This window comes from Candoia aspera, chromosome 6 (assembly GCF_035149785.1).
Source record: "Candoia aspera isolate rCanAsp1 chromosome 6, rCanAsp1.hap2, whole genome shotgun sequence".
Lineage (NCBI taxonomy): Eukaryota > Metazoa > Chordata > Lepidosauria > Squamata > Boidae > Candoia > Candoia aspera.
In genome coordinates, this window is record NC_086158.1 from 3,154,675 (window position 1) to 3,181,375 (window position 26,701).

At 46.4% G+C, this 26,701-nt stretch overlaps 1 protein-coding gene across 1 annotated transcript; it reads left to right on the forward strand.

Moving 5' to 3' along the window:
* The first annotated feature begins 1,213 nt into the window (after positions 1-1,213).
* Positions 1,214-25,933, forward strand: FYTTD1 (forty-two-three domain containing 1). Its single transcript, XM_063306269.1, has 9 exons — positions 1,214-1,389; positions 11,826-11,957; positions 12,499-12,644; positions 15,740-15,852; positions 17,270-17,366; positions 18,319-18,380; positions 20,786-20,860; positions 21,969-22,095; positions 24,187-25,933. The coding sequence occupies exons 1-9, from the start codon at positions 1,311-1,313 to the stop codon at positions 24,280-24,282; spliced, it is 927 nt and encodes a 308-aa protein (XP_063162339.1). The 5' UTR covers positions 1,214-1,310; the 3' UTR covers positions 24,283-25,933.
* The last annotated feature ends 768 nt before the right edge of the window (positions 25,934-26,701 follow it).

The window sequence follows — 26,701 nt, forward strand, 5'->3', positions numbered from 1 at the left end:
ACTGCAGGAAGCCAGAGCTCTGGGGAGAGAAAACATAGAGGGCAGGGAGAGATCTTAATTTCTTCCAACAGTACATAAAACATATCTTTGAGCTACTCGGGCCTCATAAATCCAGCCAGCTGGGACTGACAGTGTTATGTAAGGTCAAAGTCCTTGGGAATAATTCCAGTAAACTACAGTAGATCCAAATAGAAGTGAGGATTTATTCAATTAAGGCATTTTTAATCTGCTCTTGGATCCCAGGGTGTCTCACACCCCCCCCCTAAGTATATAAGAATAGCCCTCTACCCATACCTTACAGTCTAAAATAGCACACAAGGAAGAAGTGATGGGAATGAAAGAGGAAAAACTGCAGTAGCAGGAACTGCTGCTAAAAGTTCAACAGTAGCTTTTCAGAAAGTGAAGAACAAGGAATTCAAAGAAAGCTGAAGCTGTCTTTCAGTACAACTAGTGAACTTGCGTTCTAGTCCTTCTTTCTCTCTCATGGTCTCATGAAGTAGCTAGAGCCCAGTGCTCTGGGCCTTTCGTTCAGCATTAAGTAGTTAGTTATTATAAATAATACTGCTAATTGAGCTTTGTAACTATTTATTTGTCAAACTTCAAGGCCAGCCAGGACTCCAGAATGACTCTGGGCACCTTCACAAGATTAAAAACACAGTATTATAGACCAAACAATTGCCTAATGTAATATAAAAGGCAACTGGTGTATCAGGGGAACCGCAAATCACCACCACCACCAGCAGCAGCTACCTCCATGTCACCCACAAGTTGAAGGGGGACTAACAAAACACCTTGCCCCAGGCCTTCACTGTGTAAACCCATAAAACTACAACAGTTGAGTAAACCATGATTCAATTCAGACAGGTGAAGTGAGTCGTGTAAACCTGTTTTTCTCAACTTTGGCAACTTTAAGATGCGTGGACTTCTTAGGATGCTGGCTGGGGAATTCTGGGAGTTGAAATTGAGAAACCCTGGTGTAAACCCAGCCAAAGTCAAAGCAGCTGCCTTATCAGGCTGGTCCCGGTAGGAGCGGCTGCGCAGAGTCCTCCACGCCTGCAGAGGGCGCCGTTCAACTCTTCCTCGCCGCCGAGCGCCGCTGTCCCCGCGCATGCGGAGGAGCCAGAGCAGCAAGCCGCCTCGTCCCCACTCGGCGGCTTCGCGCACGCGCCCGAGCAGTTGACTCCCTCCGCCGCGACCCGCAGGCGCCTGGCGCGACCGGCGCATGCGCCGAAGACGGAAAGGGACCCCCACCCCCTCCCCGTCGGCTGCTTTGCTTCGCGTCTTGTGTGGCGACGAGAGCAGCGGCGGCCATGAGCGGATTCGGCGCTGGGGCGGCCTCGCTCCCGAGCAGCGGCAGCGAAACGCTGGAGAAGATCGACATGTCTCTAGGTGAGGCGCGGCGCTCACCCTCGGCGCGGAGGGCGGTGGCGAGCGGACTTAGAAGCGGGGGGGGGTCGGGCCGAACCATGTGGACATGGGCGAGGGGCTCTCGGGCCGAACCATGTGGGCGCTGGCGGGGGGGTGCGAGAGGGGCTTCCGGGCCAGAGGAGGGCGTGGCCCGAAGGAGAGGGTGACGGGGAGAGGGAGAAAAAGCCTTTGAGTCCAGCCGTACCCTGGTCACTTCCTTGTTCGGGGTCAGCTGACTTTGCCGTCTGAGATTTCCTGGTGGTCTCCCATCCAGGTATCATCCAGGTCCAGCCTGCCTTGGTTTTCAGAGAGCAGCCAGGGCTTGCTTGCTGCTCTCTGCCCTTCGGTTTTACAATCCGTGCCTAGAACGGAAAAGACCGGGCTGGCCTTTGCGCTGTTAGGGTGCAGCCACCATCCGTTTGAGTCTTACCGTTCCTGGCAGCGTTGGGGCCGAAAGCCGCCGCCGAAAACGGCCTAGACCAGCTTTGGTATTTGAACCCTGCTTTTCTGTGCGTGGATACCCTAAATTTGGGCTTGTACGGCACCCCGAGCCTGTGTTCATGCTGAATGTTATGCTGGGACAGATAAACCGGCTTAATAATGTGGCATCCTTTCCTGAAGGGGTGTACTATAGATGGTGGTTGGGTTTTCTACAGCAACTTAAACCACCAACTGCCCAGCACATTTTAGCCCGAGCTAGCCGGTCATTCACAGGTAATGAGAGTGGTTTACGGTATGGAAGGCAATAAAGGCAAAACAAACCGTTATAAAATGCAAGACTGTAGCCGATAAACCCCCAGTGCAATGAAGATGGTCGAAAATCTGTTTATTTTAGAAATCTACAGGCAGGTAACTGGGTAGGTCAAACAACTGATGTAAGTGAAAGATTTGTTGAAATAAAGACTTTTCCAGTAAGAATCTAAAGAAAAAGAACCTGGCGGGTGTCTGCAGGATCAGGGGTAGGAATTGTCCCATATACTTATTAGATTTATGTTACTGTTGTTGTTATTATCCGATTTTTATCCTGCCTTCAGGAACTTGACAGCATGCACAGTACTCCCTCCTCCCATTTTCCCACAACCACAACCTTGTGAAGTAGGTTGGATTGAGAGAGTGACAGCCAGGGAGCTTCTGTGGCTGTGTGTAGAGAACCACTGAGATGGTTGGAGAAGGAATGCAGCAGGCAGCAAAATCTGAATTAAGCCCAGGAAAGGAAGAAGGTGTTAGAAAGAAACTGAAGATTTCCCTGCCTTGATTCTCTTTGGTATAAGAAGGAGGGAGCGGGAAATGCCCTCCGTTTTTCAATATATTTTACCATAGCCTAGCTCAGTGTTTCTCAACCTTGGCAACTTGAAGATGGGTAGACTTCAACTCCCAGAATTCCCCAGCCAGCCATGCTGGCTGGGGAATTCTGGGAGTTGAAGTCCACCCATCTTCAAGTTGCCAAGGTTGAGAAACACTGGCCTAGATAAATAAAGTAAGGTTCCTGTATTTTTTGTTTTGTGACCTGGCCTGTCTTGAAGGGCTGACGTTGAGGGGGAACTGGAACTAGGCCTTCCTACTCCTATTTAAACACCTTGAGCACTACTGCCCCCAAATTTCTTAGGGTAATCTCTGAATTGGCCCCACCATAGGTCAGTTCCTTCCTGAGTCTCACATAAAATGGGTCATTGGTGCTCCAGTGAAACTGACAGATGGTTATGATTTGGCTCCAAGCTCTCAAGGGCTTGCCTTGTAATATTTACATTTTAGGTTGAACATGGAAACAAATAGGCAGCTAGTGATTATGGAATAATACGTTCCAATTTCAGCTTCCCTGATGATAATCTGGAGTCGGCTTTCAGAGCCAGTTAAGATTTCAGGACTCTCCGCGCTGGAGGCAAGGGTGGGTTCTTCAGGACGGTGTTGAAATTCCTAGGCGATGGACCACAAACAGCTTAAAACCAAGAAAGTGCTTTTATTACGAACTGTTTATAGTACTGTATAACTTTTCTTGCTTATCTTAGCAATAGTGAGCAGGGTCCAGAATGATGAAATCAGTATTGTGGTGTTGTGCCACAGGCTCCACCCCACTGGGGCATGTGTCATGATGTGTGGAAATGGGGTGGGGCTTGTTTCATGATTCTGCTTTCATCAATTGACCCTCCTCCTTCCCACCACCTTGGAGGCAGAACTGGCAATAGTTGTAAATTATTGTATGCAGTGCTTTTCTTCTCCACATCCCTAAAGTGAAGCCACAAACTTCTTAACGTGGTTTCTAAGTGCTGAAGTGATTAATTCACCAAATTAACATTTTTTTCCCCTCCCTGTGCTGAGCTTGACTCATCTCTTCTACTTTTATTCCCTCTTGGAACAAGCAGCTTTGTCTGTTTTAGTGATGGAATGTGACCTTGGAAGATGGGGGGAAGAGATGCTGCCTAGGGAATGATCAGATAAGAGAGAAAGGAGCCCACAAAAGAGTAATGGCCAGAGGAAGAAACTTGGGAAGGACCCACCTAATTACTCAGGTGGTAAATAGGGAGGGCAAGAGATTTATACTTTCAGACTTGTTGTTGTTTATTCGTTTAGTCGCTTCCGACTCTTTGTGACTTCATGGACCAGCCCACGCCAGAGCTTCCTGTCGGTCGTCAACACCCCCGGCTCCCCCAGGGACGAGTCCGTCACCTCCAGAATATCATCCATCCACCTTGCCCTTGGTCGGCCCCTCTTCCTTTTGCCCTCCACTCTCCCCAGCATCAGCATCTTCTCCAGGGTGTCCTGTCTTCTCATTATGTGGCCAAAGTATTTCAGTTTTGCCTTTAATATCATTCCCTCAAGTGCACAGTCTGGCTTTATTTCCTGGAGGATGGACTGGTTTGATCTTCTTGCAGTCCAAGGCACTCTCAGAATTTTCCTCCAACACCACAGTTCAAAAGCATCGATCTTCCTTCGCTCAGCCTTCCTTATGGTCCAGCTCTCGCAGCCATATGTTACTACGGGGAACACCATTGCTTTAACTATGCGGACCTTTGTTGTCAGTGTGATGTCTCTGCCCTTAACTATTTTATCGAGATTGGTCATTGCTCTTCTCCCAAGGATTAAGCGTCTTCTGATTTCCTGACTGCAGTCAGCATCTGCAGTAATCTTTGCACCTAGGAATACAAAGTTTTTCACTGCTTCTACATTTTCTCCCTGTATTTGCCAGTTATCAATCAAGTTTCTGCCTGAGAAAGACTTTAAATTGCAGCTTGAGTGTTCTCTCACCACTTCCTTCCCCTGCCTTCATCTTCCTTTTGCTTTCCACTCTGATGCAGCTTATTCTGCTAGCAGGGAGAAAGAGGTGGGGATGGGAAATCAGGCAGTTTAGGATTTTTTGCTGCCGTTCTTCGATGTGCTGTGTTTGCTCCTTCCTTCCTGGCAGATCCTTCTTCCTCTGCATGACCCCAGCCCCCCACTTGTCCTGCCTTTTCTCCAGGGGCTCAGCATGCTCCACCATCATCCCAGGCCAACTTTTTTGAGCCGCAACTATAGTGGTTCTCAGCAATAACACACAGCAGGGGCAGGAGCCTTGAGAAACAGCAGCTGCCCTGAATTCTCCTGCGCATTGCCTTAAAACCCCTGCCTTCCTCATTTGTCACCCTTGTGGCTACATGCAGGACTGGACATCCACCTAAGCCAGCCTTTCTCAACCTTTTGACCCTGGAGGAACCCTTGAAATGTTTTTCAGGCCTCGGGGACCCCCTGCACATTCAGGCTCAAATCTAGGCCAGAAGTTACAAAATTATCATATTCCTTTCATTGATAGGCCTGTATAGATGCAGTAACAGTGTTCTTAAACTAAAAATAAAGAATGAAACTTACCTCTTTCATGTGAAGTTGCCTGAATTTGAAATAATTTTTTAAATCATGATCTCCCAGGGAACCCCTAGGGACCTCTCACGGAACCCGAGGGCTCCACGGAACCCTGGTTGAGAAGCCCTGGCCTAGGCAAAAGAGAAGACAGTTGCAGGATCAGCAATCACTGTGATGAAACAATCATGTGATTAAAAAAAACCCCACAGGCATTCTTATAAACTGGGCACCCTCTCCCATTCCAGAAAGGCAGGGCCATGAAGAAAGCGTTGCAGGAATCGCAGTGATAACAGGTCTGACTTCTCCGATCAGGGCTGTCCAGAAATCATCTTTGATGCTGGAAGAAGGAAGTGCTGGAACAAGTAGACCTGCCAGGCCCAGGCCAAGAATCAGTCCAGCCAAACTCCAGTTCTTTATTTGCTAACAGTGTACAGATAGAAGCTTGCCAGACTAAAGCAACTCTGCCTAACCTGAGGGGAAATAACCTGGGACAGCTCTAGGGCGGGTCTGTCTGAACCTCTTGGTTTTCCCACAACTGCCCTCTGGGCTGTGTTTCCTCTTATCTTGTCCCCCGTCTTGGAATGTGCTCCCTCCTTCCTGAGAACCAGCGGCACTGCCAAAACCCACCACAAGACCGTACAACCTGCTCCTTTAAAGACAGCACCTCCTTATTAAGAGCAGGATGCCTTTTTTCCCCTTGTCTCATGGCTGGATCTGGGATCATGACTTCCCCTCCGAGTTCAACTTGCTTGTTACCTGCAGGCGCGTGTAAGTTTTGCATCCAGCCTTGGCTGGATCCCATCATGGGAATCTTATCCTCTTGTATCCAAGAGACAGGCATTACATTTAGGGAAATAAAGAAGGCCTTGAACAGCTGAGCTTGGAAAGTTCTGGGTGGGTAGCTGCTAATTAGACTAAATCAATCTGGACTGGATGAGCGAGTGGTTGATTTTAGGCACTTTAGTAGGTTGGCGACTTAAAGAGTTAAAGATGTTTTGTTCTTGGAGACTTCTAGGATAATAGAAAAGAAGAGAGCAGTCAAGATTGGGGGGGTCCGCAAAGAATGGATTAGTTGTGTGATAGAGGCGCTATAACTTCTTGGGATTGAGGCATCAGGTCAGGTTTTCGGGGGCATTGCCTACCAGGATATATTGAACGTGAGCAAATGACCTTGCTCCTGCAGTCACATTCTCCCTCTCTCTTGCGCTGACATATGTGCCCGCATGACGAAACCTCTGTGCTGTCATGTCCCAAGCCAGAGTTCCTCAACCTCAGCAACTTTAAGATGTGTGGACTTCAACTCCCAGAATTCCCCAGCCAGCCATGCTGGCTGGGGAATTCTGGGAATTGAAGTCCACACATCTTAAAGTTGCTGAGGTTGAGGAACACTGCCCTAAGCAGTGCTCATCCTTCCCTCCAGGGTAGGGGGAGAATACTGCCACACGGTTGTTCTAATTGGTGTCTTTCAGCCACTTCCAGTGGTGGAGGGCACAGACAATCTGTGTCCGTGTGGCAAGTCACAATTTGTGGCAGCTACTCTGAGGTGGAAGTACGCTACAGTGGCATCTAGGTATGAGCACTGGATCCATTTTATACACAGTGGCGCTTAAATGTTTGGGAACCCTTTTGAATTTTCACATAGAATTTTTATTCAAACTTTTTTAAAAAGATAAGAACGAATATAGTAGAAACTAACATAAACTAAAGAAGAACAGAGAAAAAACAGAGAAAGCAAGAAATGCAAGCAAAGAAAAGGGGAACCCTTTTAAATTTTCAATATTTCTGCCTAAATATGATCTAGAATGGGATCACTGTTCCACAGAAGTCCTAAAACTAGATGAGGAGAACCCAATTAAACAAATGAGTCAAAAACATTATACTTGTTCGTTCGTTTATTGATGAAAATGACCCAAAGCCTTCGTTTGGGTGGGTGGGTTGGGCTGAGAAAGGCCCAAAGTCACCCAGCCAGCTTCCCTGCCTAAGGGAGGCCTAAGACTTTCGGTCTCGCGGCTTCTAGGCCGGCACCTTGACTGCTACACTAAACTTGCTCTCCCACTATCCTTCCTTCGGCGCTTACACCTTGTGGGTTCTTTTCTCCCTTGCAGGTTGGCTAAACTCATATCAATCAGCTGTCAGCTGTATCACCGGGTTCTGTGTAATACCAATTTGAGAATCCTCTTTATATCCAGGATCGTAATTTGCTTTTAATCAACCAGCTCCCTTTGAATTTTCGGCGTGGGGAAGAGAGGCATTGCATCACGCTTGAGGGCCACCAAGATGTGGCAGGAAGCACGACCAGATGAGCTAATTCTACTTTATTGTAAGGCTACATGAACAGAATCTTTCAAGTCCGAAAGGACAAATCTTCCATCGGCTTTTTTTTTTACAGCCAGCTCAATTAGGGTGGATCCTTCCTAAGTTTCTTCCTCTTCCCGTTAAGCTGCTATGGACTCCTCCCTCTCCTATCTGATCCTTCCCTAGGCAACATCTCTTCCCCCCATCCCTCAAGGTTATTCCCACATACCATTACAGTTCTTCTGCCCACACCTCCCATGCAGGCTTGTACACCAGACTATCCAGGACTCACCTGCTCCCTAACTGACGGTTGTTGTTATCTGTCTACCCATTTTTAAAAAATGATGATTCTCCCTTGGGATTACAGGATTTTTCAGTCCTGGTCAGCCCCCTGTACCTGGACTAAGAATACATCTAGCTGCTTCGATTTCTTCATACTCCAGCCAACGCTTTAACTCTGACGTGCTTACGGCCAGCCCTGTTTGCGGTATGAGATGTTGCTTCTGACATTAAACGTCACAGTCTTTTCCCCTGGGATAAGACTGCCTTTCAGATGGCCCAGCAGCCAGATTTACAGTTCTCTCTCTGGCTTGGCTGCAGCTTCTGTTTCTAAGACCTGCCATCTCCCAGCCACCCAACTTTGCCATTGCTGCAGCGATTTATATCAGTCTGCTGATTATTTCTTTTTCTTCTTCGGGCAGGGAGATTAGAGAGCTACTAATTATTTTAAATTTTGCTTTTGCCCTTTTGTCTTTCTCATCCTCCTATGCAATCCACCTTTCCACAGTTCTTCAATGTCTTCTGTGGGGACCCACCTAAACCCCTCCGTTCTGTTTTTATTGTAAGAAAAGAGCTGGGCTAGTTTATGGTGCAAAACATCAGGAGGAGCCTGGTAGGCTCCTTCAGATCTGTTTTGGGTGATTCTTGCTCCCTCTTCTGTCTCTCTCAGCTGTTAAGAACCATTTGTTCTACTTTTATTTTTGTTTTATTTTTGGCCTAGGATTGTGTGATTCGACTCGCTTCCTCTTACCATTCTTATATGCTGTCCCTTCCAGTTGAACAGATGTTTACCAAAAGCTGAACCTAAGCATTAGGCTAGCATTTCTCAACCTTGGCAACTTTAAGATGTGTGGACTACAACTCCCAGAATTCCCCAAGCCAGGAAGTGACACCCAGAGAGAGGTGCAGAACCGGTACACCTCCACCCCCAAGTGCTCCAGGAAGATACTTCACAGATAGCAAAAGCCAGCCGGAGATCCCAGAAAATCAAGAGGGTCGCACTTTCCCTGCTTCTGGTTTGCGATAGACCATCCCTCCCACCAGATATGTCGTGATATGGATGACCAGGACCGTCTCCCGGCCAGCTATGAATCTAATCTCAAATGGAGAGAAGCAGTCTCTTTCCTCTGAGCGCTCCGGGAGTTGCAGTGCCCCTTTTTCCCCACCAGCTTGGCTAAATTTGGAATATTGGTCACTGGTTGTTAGCTGTTAAAGCCAGATGATTTCAGAGACGGTTTCTTAGGTAACAGCCACACCACCTCCTTTAAGCCAGCAAAATAAGTCCGCTTGCACGAACGAAATACTAATAACCTGGATGACTTTGGAGGTGCAGAATCTTTAGAGGTCCTTACAAGGCAAGTCAGAGAGGGTTTGAACTTACAAGTAGTGATATGAATACAGGTAGTCCTTGACCCACGGCTACAATTGGGACCAGAACTTCTGTTGCTAAACAAGGCAGTCGTTAAGTGAGTCGTGCCAGATTTTTCAACCTTTTCTACCATGGCCGTTAAGCAAATCATGTGGTCATTAAGTGAATCCGGCTTCCCCCATTGACTTTGTTTGTCGGAAGCCAGCTGGGAAGGTTGGAAATCGCAATCATGTGACCCTGGGATGCTGCAGCAGTCATGAATTCACGCCAGTTGCCAAGCACCAGAATTTTGATCACATTACCGCAGGGTCGCCACAACGGTCATAAGTGTGAGGACCAGTTGCCAGTCACTTCCCAGCACCGTTGTGACTTCGAACAGTCGCTAAACGAATGGTCATAAGTCGAAGACTACCTGTCAATCCAATTACTTTATTCACTTTCTCAGTAGATGTTATTAGATTGTAGTAGATACTCTCAATATTGCTTAAGGCACCATCAAGTCTGCACAAATTTGAAAGATTTTGTCCACAAGAACCACCCAAACTGTTCACGGTGGAGTTCAGGTTGAACCTGGGCACCAGACTGAAATATACTGAAGACCAGGTCATCTGCCTGATAATCTGAACAGCTTGCTAGGACAGTTCTCTGTGGAGATAGTCAAGGATGGGGCCCAAGACCTCTTCTCTTTCCTGATTGCTGACAGATCTTACGATGATCCCTGCGTCATACTCATCCCTGAATCCACACCTTAGTTATTCAAGTCCTTTACTTTATGCTTTGTACCTCATGGAGTTGTGTGCAAAATGAGAAGGAAACCCTGTATTCTAAGCTTCACCAGGCTGCTAATAGGTTATTTGGTCAAATTAGAGGCAGGGGGAAAGACCCACAACTGCCTGGAATCCAGTAGGAGCAGAGGTTGGACTCAGTGGCCTAAGCCGTCCTGTTCAGCACAAGAATTCTGTTGCATGAGAGATGGAGAGAATCTGAAATGGACAGATCCATCCACCCTAGTTGAGAGTATGTAAAGCATTGTGTTGCCCAAAGGACTAATTCAGATTTGACCTGGTTGTGAATTTTCCAATTATCTTCCCGGAGACAGTTTTATCTCATTCATTTTCCAAAGTTGACAAATAGCTCCCTCCCTTGAGCGGCCTGAGATAAAATATATGGCTGTAGAAAAGATTGCGAAGATGAATTTGCTAAGTTTCCTCTGGCATCTCTTTCTAAATTTTAAGTTGAAACAAGGGCACCCTCAGAGATTTCCCTAGGAACGAAGAAGGGAGGCTTAGTGAATTACAATAGCTTTTGTCAGAGAAAATTGGGGCACTCAGAATTGCTGACAGAAGTGACTGTCTTAGTGTTGGCAAGTGTAATAAATTTTCAGTTCGGGGATCTTGAATTGGCTCTTGTTCTCTGTATTTAAATGTTAATTCTCCTGCTTATGCAGGAGGATTTATTTTAATTCTGCCCTTCGCTTTTCAGCGTTGTCAGAGCAATGGAGGAGTCAGAGAACCTTGAATGGAAGAAAGAAAAGGCCCCGTTTAGTACGCCTTGATGTGTCTATGTGTAAATTCTTCCTTGAACTCTATGAATACTGTAGTGGTATGGAAAAGTCTTATAAAATCAGTGTTTCTCAACCTTGGCCGCTTTAAGACGGGTGGACTTCAACTCCCAGAATTCCCCAGCCAGCTGTGCTGGCTGGGGAATTCTGGGAGTTGAAGTCCACCCGTCTTAAAGCGGCCAAGGTTGAGAAACACCGTATTAGATGCAGCTTGGTTTTTCTTGCCAGGGTTGTAGATGCTGATTTACCTGCAGCAACTTATTTAATTGTGTCGAAGATAATTTCTGGACTCCTATCTACTTGCTTTGTTCCGCAAAACTGGCCCTGCAGCTTTCCTGCCCTCTTTTTTTAAAAAGCGTTTGTGAAGAGCATGCTTTGGTAGAAAAATAGAGCTACTTTTCACTTCCAGCGCATGGAACCCCAAGGGTCTGTCAGGAAGCCTTGAGGTCTTCAGCCATCATCTTCCTTTGCTACTTGAGTGCCTTCAACTGAACTCTTCCAGCACCGCGTCTCTCTGGCCCACCTGGGCACGTGATGTCCATAAAAGCGCAGAATGAAAACCACGTTTTCAGGAGGCTGCCTTCTCCCTGGTTTTGGAAGGTTTTTGGAATGGATCACTTCAGCTCCTGGTCTGCTTCCGCCACTCTCTTCCAGCTGTTGTGGTCCGTGGTTTCTATCTTGAGAACTTACGGCCGAGGGCAAACCAGCAGAGTGAAAGGGTTAAAGTGGCAGAACCCTTCTGTGGTTGATCTCTTGGCGTAGCCCAGAATAAATAGATCCCCGGGGGTGGGGTGGGGGCACTGAAGAGGACAGAAGGCCGTAGGTCGCTGACTTCTGATTTATAGTCTGGGAAGGGCTGTGGACAATCTTAAGTGGTACCTTTGATGAGTGGTAATTCTAGCTGGAGAGTTCAAGGTTTAATTTGAATGGTCAGTATGGATTTCGGTGCCAGATTGGGGTTGCAAATGTTTACCGGTTCTGGGAACTGAATAAAAACTGCAGGATTTCGTGCACGTGGTGGAAGTATTTTGGCTTCTTTGACTGAGAGACATCTTCCGTGCCAAGCCACTTTATCTTTCACAGATGATATAATTAAGTTGAATAAGAAAGAAGAGAGGAAGCAGTATTCCCCCAAGATGAAGAGGGGAGTTCAACAGAACGGCACACGACAGTTCAGGATGAGGAGAATGAAGTGGGGGATTCAAGAATACCCAGGTAAGTTGAGTCTGGAACATGGTTTGTTTTCACAGAAATGAGCAGGAAACAATTTAAGGCCTCCCCTTTCTGGCAGATAATAGATAGATAACTCCTAATCTAATTGGTGAGTGACATATACCTCAAAAGTGGAATGTTGCGGGATAAATCAATGTTTCTCAACCTCAGCAACTTTAAGATTGTGTGGACTTCAACTCCCAGGATTCCCCAACTGGTGTCAGCCCTTCGAGGTAGCCCAGACTAGAAGCACCAGCCATGAGTACTAACACTACTTTTATGGTAAGGTTACAGTAACAGAATCTTGAAAGTCTGAAAGCCCTTCTGCCCTCCCTCCCTTTTACTTTCCAGAAAACTAGGGAGGGTCCCTTCTGAGGCGCTTCCCACGCCCCTCTCCCTTGGGAGACAGGGAGGCTGAAGCCTAGGCAACCCTCATGCAAAAGGTGTCTCAGCCCAGAGGCTTCGGCCTCCCGTCTCCCAAGGTCATTCTCACAGCCCACTACAGGAGCTTATACCTTCTGGGTTCATTCTGTCTCCCTCGCAGGTTTTGGCAAGAACCACTTAGGACGTCGAAAGCAGGTGTCGGGAAAGAGGCGCACCTACAGCACGAAGACGGGCTTGGCCGCGAGGAAAGCCATGGGAGCTCGCAAAGGCATCAGCCCCCTCAACAGATCACCTCTCAGCGAAAAGGTGCTGCCCAGGTTCAGTGCCGTTTGGGCAAGGCAGGAGAATTGCTTTGGCGTCCTTGCGTTGTTCGGTCGTGATGCCTCTCTGCACCAGGGGCATCCGGCCTACGTCCTTCCCAATCGCAATTGCACATGCTCCTTGATAGGTTCTTCCTGGCAGCTGGGTTTCGCACGAACAGTAGCTGCTAGATTATTGTCAGAGGGAGCCCTGAATAGAGCACATTGCAGAAATGCAAATGAAAGGTGGGACCACTGTGGCTTGGACAGGGGTAGGCGGCCTTTTTGGACCAGCAGATTGGAATGATTGGGACATGTGGAGGGCCCACTCAGAAAAGGGCCAGCGCAGGCGATTGTTATGTCCCTAAATCAGTGTTTCTCAACCTCGGCAACTTTAAGATGTGTGGACTTCAACTCCCAGGATTCCTGGGAGTTGAAGTCCACACATCTTAAAGTTGCCGAGGTTGAGAAACGTTGCCCTAAACGGTTGCCTGTCTCAAAAACCATTTACTTCAAACTAACTGCCTCCTCGGGTTGCTGTTTGTCGTCTTCCTAATGGTAGAGCAGTTTGGCAGGAGAGCTGGTAATCCAGAGAGTAGTGGTGTTCCTTCATTCAGAGGCTGGGCAGACCATCTGCTAGGGATGCTTGAACTTGGACTCCTGCACTGAGCAGGGGAGGGAGTCCATGGCCTCGAGGAACCCTTTAAGCCCAAGGATTGCATGACCCAGGGGGCTCAGTGTGTTGCCAAAGCGGTGCTGCAAATAACGGACAGGGCTAATGCTTTACAATGTGTCCTAACAGTCAGGAATCACCCTGAGGCGAGGAGTAGGTCTCTAGTGTTTATTACTGCTACATAAAACAGAATCCTAACAAACGGAAGAAGCGTGGGAAAAACCCAGACAGATAAACCCCAAAAGTTACGGCGGGCCTGATCTGTGTCTCTTTGAATGGCTGCTTAGTTCCTCAGTCCTACGCGTGCGTTTCCCCCCCTGGATCGAGGCCCCTTCCAGCTCGCCATCAGTACTCATGACACAATGTGTTGAATTCCTACTTACAGCAGAGTTTGATGGGTGTCGTGGGGAATGTCTGGGGCACCAGTTACCCATCCCTGGCTAGATTGTCTTTAGCTAGGGACAGTTGCAGCTGGTGTCTCAGCCAAAACTGGACCAGCTGGACCAACCATCAGGTTATGAACCCCCTTCTTCTGGGAAAGTCAGCCGTATCCAGGCGAAACTGCTCTCCAATTTCCTGGCCCTCAAACTGCTGATTTAGAGCTATGAGGTTTTATGGAAACTACTGATTTTAAGAAGCTTCCCTCCAAGTGAACGAACATAAAATGAGCGTCTTGCATTCCTAGGGTAGGACTCCTAGGGAAGGTTGCAATCAAAACTCCTAATCACAAAAACAAACATAAAATAAATGAGGACTCAGATGATGATAGAAGTGTGCAAACTAACCTGGCTGTGATGTAACCAGAAAGCCTCTCACTTACGCTCCCATCAGGGGACTGTGGTGGGAGGGGGTAGGTTTTTGAAAGCCTGGAGGATTGCCTCCAGGATGCCAAGCAGGGAATAAGCACATCCTTTTTAGGTTATAAGCAATACAGGATTAGTGCAGGTAGTCCCAAGAAGCGAATCAGCAACCGGATCGTGGTAGTGACCGCTGTGGAATTATCTGCAGATGTGGCCTTCAGATGTTTCACCAAAGCAGCTGGAGACATATTTAGGCTTGTGCATCGTACATCGTTGACTTTTTCTTTCCAACAGGTTTAAAACTGCATAATACGATCATAGAAGAGTGGGAAATTGTGGCGGTAAAAGTAGTTTAAATGGACGTACACAGATTAGCAGCAGATGATCAGTAGGGAGAAGTTCTAAAACCACTTTGCTAGCCAAAGGCTCATTAAAAAAAAAAAAGGCAGGCTAAGTGACTTTAGTCAACGGCTTTCTGCCTACACTGCAGCCATAAACATGCGTGGCGCAGAACAATGCATGGAGTTTCACAGATTGTATTGTTTCTTGTTTATGCGGAGGAACCAGTTCAAAATAAGGTGTGGCCTGGCCAGGGAGCAGATTCTAACCGATGGGCAATTTCAGTCCCTCCTCACAAGCTTAATGAAATGAATGCAAGAGGCCCGAAAAGCCCATTGGGGTTTGGGTCCCTGCTTTGCCTAATTAATAAAAAGGGCCAGTGTATGTATCATGTATGTGTGTGTGTGTGTGTATTAAATCATACAGTCCTGGTCTCTTTTTCCACTCGGTGGGATGACTCAGGGCTCCTTGCTCAAGGGAAGAAGGTCTAATCTTACCTAGGCTAAGTAGGGCATTGTACAGTGTCTGCTATATTGATGCTGCTATTTGGCACAGAGTGATTGCCCAGAGCACCCTTTCTCAACCTTTTGCCCCCCCGGGGAACCTCTGCACATTCAGGCTCAAAGATAGGCCGGAAGTTACCAAATTATCATCTTCGTTTCATGGGTAGGCCTGCATATATGCATTAACAGTGTTCTTAAACCAGGGTTCCTCAACCTTGGCAACTCTAAGCTGGCTGGGGAATTCTGGGAGTTGAAGTCCACACATCTTAAGAGTTACCAAGGTTGAGGAACCCTGTCTTAAAGTCAAAATAAAGAATGAAACTTACCTCTTTGATGTGAAGTTGCCCGAATTTGAAATAATCTTTTTAAATAAATCGTGATCTCCCAGGGAACCCCTAGGGACCTCTCGCAGAACCCTGGCCAAGAAACCCTGACCCAGAGCCTTGCACCAGGTATCTTCTGCCTCAAAAAGAGCTGCTTTCTAGCAGGTTTATGAAGGAATAATATTGAAATCCCACAGCAATAATGATGTGAAGGTCCTGATCAGGTTTAAAGAAAGAGCTCTGCATTTTCCTGCCTTATTGGCCCTCCATCTCTGCATTAGAAACATTTCTATTTAGAAACTCTCTTGATCCTCAAAGGCATTTCTCCTGCCTGATCTCCAGGGTGGGATGTTGCACTGGTCTCTACTCTGGAGCTCACGATCTGGTGCCCTGTTTTGTTAGGGCGTTTGATCTTTGGTTTCTCTGGAAACAATACGGGCCTGACTTTGCATATTTTCCTAAAGAACATGCAATGGAACTACTCGGTTTTGAAAAGGAGGACACCCGCCCAGAGGCAGTCCGAATTGCAGAGAAAACAAGGGGCTCGTCTCCGAAGGCCAGCCTTGTTAAATCGAAGGTAAGCGACCTTGTTGTTTCGGAGAAGCTTCCTGCGGCTTGACCTTGGGGGAAGCCCTCGGGCACCAGGGAAGGACTTGCTTTTTGGTAATCAGGCAGTCCCTGCGTAAGAGCCACAAACCTGATTTTCTGCAGTTTTGAACAGAATATCAGCACCATTTGGAAAAGTGAGTCAAATTACCATTCTCTTTCCCAGGCTACTAGAAGGCCCCATTATGCCCAATTTTAAAAAGCAGCCACTATTGAGTTTGGATCAGCCTCCTCACAGAGCTGTCGGGGAAAGGCAAGGAATGCTGGGCACGCTGCCTTGAGCTGCTGAACAAAAGGCAGGATGTAAATCTGACACAACATGTCCTTAAGCCTGGACACAACTGAAGAATGCATGTGGCCATCTTGGGCTTTTACATAAGACAAGGATATATAAGTGGGATCTTGAATGATAGGTTAGATTAGTGCATGCCGGGGGAGGAGAGATCCATTAAAACCATTATTGAATACTTGGGCAGAAGCTTAAACTAAAACATTAGTAAACCTTGGTTGGTTGTTTCTTTTTTTACTTCTAGTCAGCCTTCCTGCCTTAAATAGGTTACTTTAACATAAGCTTCATGAGGTAATAAGTCCCACTGAAGATACTAGGAATAGATTCAGAGTGGCATGCATAAGATTCAAGTAAATGCTCTCTTCCTTTACTTATATCCATTTAAGGCACTGATCTCTCAAGTGGATCTTGTTCCACCCCTTGGACTTTTGGCTTTGTGTCAAGGCAGCTCTGTTTAGGAACTCTTGAATGCGCAAATATTAACATGATACACCGTATGTTAACTAAAGCTGCAGGTAGAAATGTACTGTGCCTTCCTTTTTTGACACAGAGGAATGAAGACCTAGCATGGAACATTTTCTGCAAAAGGGATGGGCAGTATAATTCTATGGACATAGTAGCTGCGCAGGTTAGCTTCCTGCTCACCACTATGAGTATGAAACAGGGCTGTTCTTAGCTAGTTGTGGAAATGGGGGGTGTAAAGTCCACGTGAACTATTCCATTCTGCCTTCCTTGTAACTGTGGCGGGAGTTTGCCACTGTGGTGGGTGGGTGTCTTGTATCTGGTGGTAATTTCATCTTTCACACACACACGCCAAAAAAGGATAATACACCAGCCTATTAGAATGTATGGCATTGGTTTGATTGGTTCCATAGTTACCGTGCGTGGGCAGTGTTGTGACGGGAAGCATCTCAAAAGGTGTGTCGGCAAATTTGCTGGTAGTCAGCTTTGATCTGCCCTAACTTTATCTCTGTGGCTGACAAAACTTTAGATGGTGACCCCCTCAGGGCAGGGAACTCCCTTCTGTCATATTCTGTAGCAATATGATAATTAGTAAATGATACAAGGACAAATGGTTATTATTTTGCTATGTTTACAGGCCTAGCATACAGTCGCTGTCTGCCCGAATTGGGAATAAGTTATACCAGCAGAAAGATACACGCCAAGCAACGTTCCTCTTTCGGCGGGGCTTGAAGGTATTCCCCTCCCTGCGTTTCTTAATTGCAGTGTTTCTCAATCCTGGCAACTTTAAGATATGTGGACTTCAACGCCCAGAATCCCCCAGTTCAGCCACTTGCTTGTTTGCTATCCTTAGGTGGCTGAATTCCATTTTTTATTCCTCCCCCTCCCAGGTACATGCTGGCTGGGGAATTCTGGGAGTTGAAGTCCACACATCTTAAAGTTGCCGAGGTTGAGAAACACTGCTGTATTGGAAGGACTGGCCAATCTAGGGAAAGGCTCAACAAAACATGGGTATCTGTTCATTAAGCCAAGTTCTTCTAAAGATGCCACTGTTCTGCAGATCTTAAGATCTTGTCACCCAGAGGTTGGCCCCTGTTGGGGGCATTTTCCATGAATGTTTCCTGTTGCCTCATATTTGTCCTGTTCAAAAATGACTTTGTGCCAGAAAGCATACTTTGCCCATTGAGAGCTGGAGCACAGTTGGTGTCTACGGCTGGCAAAAGACCCAAGTGGGTCACAATTGGATTAAAGAAATGCATATAAAACACTGGATAATTCACTGGATTGGGGATATCCACAAGGTATGGTTTAAAAAAATGATGATGTCGGTTATGACAGTGCAGCTGAAGTGGAGCTTCGATTGCTCTGTCACAGCCCCCATCTTGACTTTTTTGACCTGTGGACACCCTTGACTGAATTATAAAGCTGATGAACTTTGAGGATTCCTGTCTGGGGGTTGTGCATCTTCGGGGCAATCTTGCCTTCCCCGCTCCAAACAAACTGGGAGGCGTGGTTAAATTTGAGCAGCTTTCACAAAAGCCCATAAGCATCTAGTAGATAGGGGGAATCGCTGCTCTGCTGCCTTTCCAGCTGACAGTCCCAGACCATTTTTCCCCTGCATGCTTCAGCTTGCTTGCCTGCTATCCTTGGGTGGCTGAATTCCCTTTTTTGTTCCTCCCCCTCCAGGTGCAAGCACAAGTACATCCAGAGGATGACCTCAGCAGCCAGGCAGCCAAGAGAACTCATCCGTAGGTGTTCCAGAGAAATTGGCTGAGCAATTACAGAAGTGTAACTCACTCTCTTTTGCGGGTAGACCTTAACACTGGGTTTTTCTAAGGGCTGGTGCGTCTCTGATTCTTGCGAACAAATCAGAGAATGCAGCCTGTGTCGGAAGGAGGAGATGGTGGCAGCTGGAGAAATGAGGTGTTAAAGGAGGGGACATCTTTGATCCCATACTCTTGATTGCTTTGTAGAATTGTATCCTTCCTTCTGGAAGTGAATATTTTGTTTGGTTTCTGTTAGGTGGTCATGGGGCTTTGCTAGCAGGGGAACCTTCTGTATAAGGTGGCCATTGTATGCTCTCTTACTTAAGAGCCCATTTAAACTACAGGGGACTCGCTTCTCAAACATGCCAAGGATCAGCCTGTAAGCAGCTCTTAAGTGGGGTTTTAAAACGCTGCAGGGAGCTTGATACAGTAGGTCCCCGTTTTAAGAATGAGTTCCCTTCCTAAGTCTGTCCTTAAGTCGAATTTGTATGTTAGTCGGAACAGTTATTTAGCATCAGTTAGTCAAATGTTTAGAAGAGCCTCGTGTGGCGCAGAGGGGTAGGCGGCAGTATTGCGACCGAAAACTCTCCCCGCGACCCGAGTTCGATCCCAGCGGAAGCTGGATTCTCTCTTGGGCACCCGGCTCAGGTTGACTCAGCCCTCCATACTTCCGAGGTCGGTGAAATGAGCACCCGGCTTGCTGGGAAGGGTGACGACTGGGGAAGGCAATGGCAAACCTCCCTGCTATAGTCTGCTAAGAAAACGTCGTGAAAGCGGCATCCCTCCAAAGGGTCAGACATGACTCGGTGCTGGCACAGGGGACCTTTCACCTTTTTTCAGTCAAATGTTTGTCTAAGTATATAGTATATATTTTACCTTTCCATGCATGTGAAACACATAGGAAACACTTCCAAATACACTAAAACATCTTAAACCTAATAATACACAAGGTAGTGTTGCGTATTTAACCCGAAACATTGTCCTTAACTCGATTTTTTAATGGAATAGTTGTCATGCGCTGCCTGCCTCTGAATAATGCTCAGACACTGGTTCGATGGATCAGGCTCTGGTTTATTCACAGCGCAGTTACAGCGTCGGAAGAAAAAAGCTGAGAGTGACAGGAGCGCGCCGGTGCGGGGTTTAAATACCCCGCGCCGGTCAGCGCCCCCTCACTCGCGGTCACGTCACCCCCCTTTGTCCAATACGTTGCCCTGCCGGTGGGTGAGGGGTTGCGAGGCCCCGCTGGCGTTCCGGGATCGCCCATCATCGGGTTTTCTATTCATCCGGTGATTGCTGTTAGCTGGGCGATCCCCGTTGTATTGGCGCTGATGGCTCGGGTGTGCTCCGTGATCCGTTTAGTTATTGTTTGTTGGCCGTTAGTCGTTGTGAGTTGATGGCTACTTATCTTGAGCCCCTTCTCCTGTTTCCTTGCTATTGTCATGTGTGCCATTGCGCTGATGACTTCAGCTCAACGGCACTCATGACAATAGTCTTTACAGCAGTCTGTTCTTAACTAGGAGTTGTCTGTAAACCGGGACGTCCTTAAACCGGGGACCTGCTGTAGTTTGTTCCAGAAAAGAGAAGTGCCTCACTTGACCCTGAGAAGTAAATTCTGTGCGTGTTTCACATGCCTGGTTTGTGTTTTTAGGAGGGAAGAAAAGTGTCCCTTTGGGAAACAGGTTACTCTTCAGCAAAATCAATCGAAGGAAAGCTAGACCAGAGAGCTGTATGTCGCTTAGTGTAAATGGGACTGGGTTTAGAAATTGACTCAATCTGTGCTTTGTCTTTGGTGGTCTGGTTAACAGGGAAGGGGTGCTGGTTCTCTTTAAAAAAAGGAACAAAAACAGAAAACCACCTCTCTAGTCCAGAACAGCTGTTATCCGATGTTCTGAAGAGGCACCATGCCATAAAAACAACCGTTTGGGCTTTGCTGTTCTTTAAAAAAGAAGTCCTTTGAGAAGAGTTCGGGCCCTAATGACTTCAGGGACATGTCCATGTGAATCTTCTCAGGGAAGTGGTTTGTCATGGTCTTCTTTGGGGGTGTTTTTCTACTTCTCTGACCAGCCTATAACCCCAGGATTTCTAGGTCATTCTCGGTCGTTGTAGATCCCTGCTGAGATAGGAAAGTAGAGTTAAGAAAGACAAATAGTGTGGTATAGTTAGTGGAAAGCAAGTAGTCTGGGAAAACCAGTCCTTTTAAACCAATTTCCAGCATCATAAGTGCTAACACATACAAACACAGACACAGATGTGAATGATGCTGTTTACCAGTGTCCTCTGTATTGTTATGAATTACAGCAAAAAGTATCAGCTAGTGAGATTTGTGTGACACGCAATGAATTTACTGTAAATTATTTTGAAATCAATGAGTTGTGCTTCCCAACCAGATGGCGAACGTCCACCAGAAATGGAGGAATTTTGACCATATCCATTGACAATCCCGGTGCTGTTCCCTCTCCAATGTGAGTAAAACAGCTTTATTTTCCATTAGAATATCCTGCAGAGGCTCGGTAGCAAGGATATTTGTGGCTTGATGAAAAGAAGTAGACGGATGATGAGCTACCATAACCATCACCTAAACCAGGCTTTCCCAACATGGTGCTCATGTATTGGATTTCCAACCCTGCAGTCCTCATCAGGCTCTTTGACAGATGCCCCAAACCAAACAGGATCCTCCAAGCACAATTCTCATAGAAGTTTAGCAAGAGTAATTGAGAAGAATGGGATGGGTCCCAAGAATTCCAGCAGATGAACTATTTTCCATTTTGATTATGTCCCATCAAGTTGGTGTCACCTCTTAGCAACCACAGCGATAGATTTTCTCCAGGAGGATCTGTCCCCAGCCTATCCTTCAGGTCCCCCAACGGTGAACCTTGCTGCTGGTCTTCCACGTCTTCTCCTTCCTTCCACCTTTCCCAGCATTATGGCCTCCTCCAGAGAGCTGGGTCTTTGCATAATGTATCCAAAGTATGATCATTTGAGCCTGGTCATTTGTACCTTGAGTGAGACCTCTGGGCTGATTTGTTTCATGATCCATTTGTTTGTTTTCCTGGCTGTCCACGGTCTTCTCAGGAGCCTTCTCCAACACCAAAGTTCAGAAGGGTCAAGACTCTTTCTATCCTGCCTCTTCAGAGTGTCATGGGGAAAACCACTGCTTGCACAATTCTGATCTTTGTAGATCTTTGTAAATTTCCCATTTAGGACTAGTTTATCCCCATGTACATTTGGGCAGAGACTTTGATTTTCTTCCTGACAGCCTTCCTGTGACCTGTCTGGGAGGTGGGTCTTTTCACTGACAGCGGAGAAGATGGCTGCTTACACAACTCAGTCCTGGAACCAACCAGTATATCTCCCATGTAGTGGGTCCATAGGGGCCCCAAGTTTGGGAAGGCTGATTTCAGCCCAGCATCACCAGTGGGGTCTTCTATTAAAATTCATTCTGCTTCCCTTTCATGGTTGGTTTAATAGTCAAATGTTGTCTCCTGTTTTTGTTTTTTGCTTACTTATGGTGAAACGGACGTTTTGTTGAAACTGTTCAGGGTGCGATCACAATCTATTTTCGTTCTACAGCTCTTTGAAGCCGAGACTAGCCAGCACCCCTATACCTCCCTTTCTCATGAAGAAGGAGCAGTCAGAAGAGAAGAAGATTCCCAAGGGCGTCCCTCTGCAGTTTGATATTAACAGTGTTGGAAAGCAGGTTTGTTGCTCCAAGCTGTCCTTCATCCAAAAATGGGCGTGCAGTGCGGTTAACCCATGATAAGCTTGGGTTTCTGCATTGTGTTTCGGATCTTGCTGCGGGGTTGCAGAGCCCGAGGTCTTCCTGCTTCAGCCATTCTCGGCAACTTCCACGTTTTAAAGGAAGCTGGAAGTCTGAGATAGCATTTCACAGCCAGGGTTTTGCTTTCTGCCAGTCTGCTGTTTTTATTGGATTTAGACCACACCTTCCATCCCAAACCCCAGCCACATTGGTTAAATATAACCAAGTAAAACAAAACGTAAAAATCAATTCATTAAAAATATATATAGTTAAGAATAAATTAATAGGTATTGTTATAGTTAATAATAATTTTCACCCTTATTTATATTTATTTGAGTAATTTTATATTTGTATATTCTATTTATATCGTATGGCTTTGTTTTAATTGATTATTGTAAACCGCCCAGAGTCCCCTGATGGGAGGAGATGGGTGGGGACTGACTGACTAAATAAATAAATAAATAACCCGTCCTCCTAATTTGTCTTCCCCCTCAACAGCTCATTCATTTCTTTTAAGGGAAATCGCCTCCTTCTCTGTCCTTTGTATTTGCTGGGCCTTTGTCTGTGCCTTGAAAGAGCCTCCTGTACTAAAATTTATCCGGGAAAGATTAATCTCCCCGACCCCCACCCGGTCAGGCTTACAGTCTCTCTCTTACTCTTAACCTCACAATTTCTCCTTAGTTGTCAATATGGTATTTTTCCTTCTTCCTTCTTCTTTCCAGCCGCATACTTGCAGATGAGAATCGGGGGGTTCTTGCCTTCCATTCTACGGAGGGTTGAGAAATGCTTTCCCTTTTTTAGCAGTGGCATGCATCTTCTCTCTTTGTTCATTCTCCCACCAAGTTTGTTGGAATGAAGGAAGCCAGGAGAGGCTTCTACTAAGATCTGGAGCAAGATTAGTGCTGCTTGCTCACCCTAAGGGCCTGTTTGATGAGAGGGAGGAGGGCATCCACGTCAAAGAGTCACATTCTTCCGACCTGGCCTGCTGAGCTGCTTCAGACAGTGAGTCAAAGATGGGAAATCGGCTACTTCCCTGTTCAAATTGCCTGGTAGTATGTCAGGATCTTCAGGATCTCCCCATAGTTACGGCATATAACCGGAAGCCAGTCATTTGGCTTTGACAGACCATCCCACAGCATCATAGAATTACAAAGTTGGATGGGATCACATGTCTAGTCCAACCCTCTGCAGTTCACAGGAAAACCAGCTAGCCATCTCTGAGAGGAGATCAGCCTTAAAAACCCGCAATGACGGCGAACCCACAAGCTCCGTAGGTTGCCTGTTCCACTGTTGGACTGTCAGCCCAACAAGACAGACCAGACCAGACTAAGAAGCCACTGCCCTATAGATCAAGACTACTATTGTTACAACAACCACGGTAACAGAATCTTGCAAGCCTGAATGTGCTTCTCCTGCCCTCGCTGTATCTTCGTGTGAACTAGGGAGGGGCTTGTCGGAGACGTTTTCTCACATTACTTCCTTGGCCCGGGCTCAGTCCCCTCTTATCTGACTGTTGCCTTGGTAGCAGTTCTTCCTGCTGTCCCTCAAGGCCGTTCCTGTGTCCCATCTTCTACATGGATGGGTCTTAACCACAAGGAGGGTTTCCCTTGGACTTAAATAAAATCTAGGTAGCTGCAATGTATACCTGTTAATTCTAGCCCTAGCTTCTGCAGTGGTGGAAATATTCTTGACCATGTTCCCTTTATAGGGCTGAAGATGGCTATCGCTTTTCCCCTTGGTCTTCTTTTCTCCAGACTGAACGTCCCTAGTTCCCAGCTTGTCCTTATAGGCACATCAAGTTCCTGGGTCATCTTTGCTGCCCTCCTCTGGACCCTCCCCAACCTGTCCGTATTCTTCTGTAAACGCACCCAGAATTGTCTGCAGGAGTTTTACATTGCTTCAGTGCGTATGCAGTATTAACATGCAGGAGAAAAAGCCATGAGTTGGTTACTTGTGCCCCTTCGGCCTGCCTGACTGAGTGGGGTGGAGTTTGTAATAATTATACTAATTTCCCTCTTTCCTGCTTTACAGACAAGCATGACCCTCAATGAGCGCTTTGGGATCCTGAAGGAACAAAGGACAGCTCTCGCTCAGAATAAGGGCAGCCGTTTTGTGACAGTGGCCTAGGAGGAGGCCCTATCTGAGAGGGGTCCTCTTTCTAAGGAGTGGACAGACTGTGGTCCGGAAGTCATGGGAGATGCTGGACTTCTATGTCGAGGTGCCGATGGAGCTGAATCCCTCCCTCCCTCATTTACCGCTCTTACTTTAAATAGTTAGAAGAGAACCCAACCCTCTTATGATATAACAAGAAAACGCTTGGTAAATAGAGTCACATTGCCTGGATGTGGGAAGATCCAATTAGCCCCAGCAAGAAGGGAGAAAGCATATTTACTTTTTATTGTTCTTGTGGTTGTTTTTGAAGCTACCAATAGGTGTTGATGCTCCACCCAGCACGGCAAAGTTGAAAAACTGTACAATTACCCTCCAGCCAGAGTTAGCTTTAGTCTTGGGCACAGACCTTCCAGGGGAGAGCAGCCCTTCCTCCCCTCTTGCAGCTTTTCAAGCTGTTTCCACTGGAAGGTCTCCGTGCGTCCCATTTTCCTCCAGCTCACCCAAAGGCTGGAAGCAAGAGTGACCTGGGGACTGTGGGGGTGGGATAACTGCCCCGCCCCGCCAAGATGGTGCGATGGCAATCGGGGATCAAAACCGAGGCCAGCCAGAACCCGGTCCGTACGCTCGCGAAACAAATGTGTGGGTGTCTACCTGGTAAAACGTTCAACCAACTTGAGTTAAATTTTGTACTTTGATAACAGAGCAAGCTGCTGGTTTGCTTCAGTTCGTCATCAGCCTAAATTAGTCTTGGATCATTTAACATTGCCCAATGAGTTTTGATGATTGTTGCTTTGTTGTGTAGTGAAAATGTGCACTTTGTGACTCCTATACTTAGCAGTAGTTCCAGCAAGTGAGCTTTGTGGGAATCAAGGGATTTTCCTGTTGTATCAAGGGATCAAAAGTTGTGGAGTCAACATCCCAGCATACACCCAACCTCTTTGCATGTTTGATTTTTACTTCAAATGAGGTAATACTTGGAACCCTGACATGAATAATGGAACTGCCTGCATAACATCCTGGGTTTCTGGACTTAAAATATTCACAAGAGGGTACTGATTGCTTGGCCTCGTCCCAGAAGCCTGATACGTGTAACTCTGTTTATGAAGTCTCCAGTTTGTTGTGGAGTCCAAAGCAAAGAACTTTTGGGCAGTCCTTAGACCAGTTTTTAAATAGTCATGTGCCCATGATGACTAATGTTCTTCTTCTTCTGATTTTTTTTGAGCTACCTTCTATATCATTACAATGGGAAAGGTTTGGGACATTTTTTTAAACTTCAGTGCTAAAAATTGTGTTGAAGTCTGTTAAAACTGAAGTAGACCAGCCTTCCTTTAACCTGGTGTCCTCCAGATGTGTTGGACAATGTCATGGACATTATAGGAGTCAAAGTCTAACCCATCTTGCGAGCCCCAGATTGGAGAAGACTGAAATAGACTGTATGCTGAGAATCATCCTGTGTTTGGTTTGTGCCGGGATGCCGTTAAAACAAACAAACCTTTTGCATCAACATGGATGCAAAACATTGATGCAATGCATCTCAAGGAAGCCAGTTTGTACTTAAGGAGAATATACTTTAAACTGTACCTTTGGGTATTTTTTTTGAGAAGTTAATACATTTGGATCTATTCTAAAGCTGTTGGACTTTTTAAAAATAAAGAAGTTACAAGTTTGCGGGTGTGCATAGTTGTTACTGTATTTGGCAATGGCCTATATTCCGCCCTGGGGGACTTAGGAAAAATTGCTCTTAAAACTTCTGTTGTGCTGTTTAACTCTCTGAATGGGGGAGTGGCCGTTTTGTGAAAATTTTCAACTCAGGCAGCTAGAATTGTTCATTTCGTTCTTTTAATTAGTGACATTTTGGCCCAGAGATGGGATTTCAGTGGAGAATGGAAATGCAAGATAGATCAGCTGAAGAAAATGCTTGGGCTGAGTGTTGATGTCCCATCTCCTTACTGGACTATTTATTTATTATAACACTAATTTGCAAATGGATCCTTTGCGGTGTACAATAAAGCCCCCAGAGTCTTTTGGAGTGGGGCAAATATAAAAAAATCTAATGAATAATAATAATAATAATAATCCAAAACAAAGATAGTAATAAAGAAACAATGCAAAAAACTTTAAAATTGTCAAAATGTATCATTAAATTACTGTAACCAAAAATAATTGGGATGCTGATGATAGGTCTCAAATCAATGCCCTTCTGGGCAGCTCCGTTTTTAAGGCTTTTCTACCGGCTGGTAGCAATGGAACCATCAGATAGCTGGTGGGAGGCTGCTCCATCATGTGGGTGCCAGTGATGAAAAACAGGAGTTTCTTGCTTTCCCCACATGTCCTCTGGGGGAGGAACTTCAATAATCTCTTCCCAAGAACTAGATCATCCTGAATGCCAAGCCTTGTAGGGCTTTAAAAGTCTAAAATCACGATGTTAATTGGA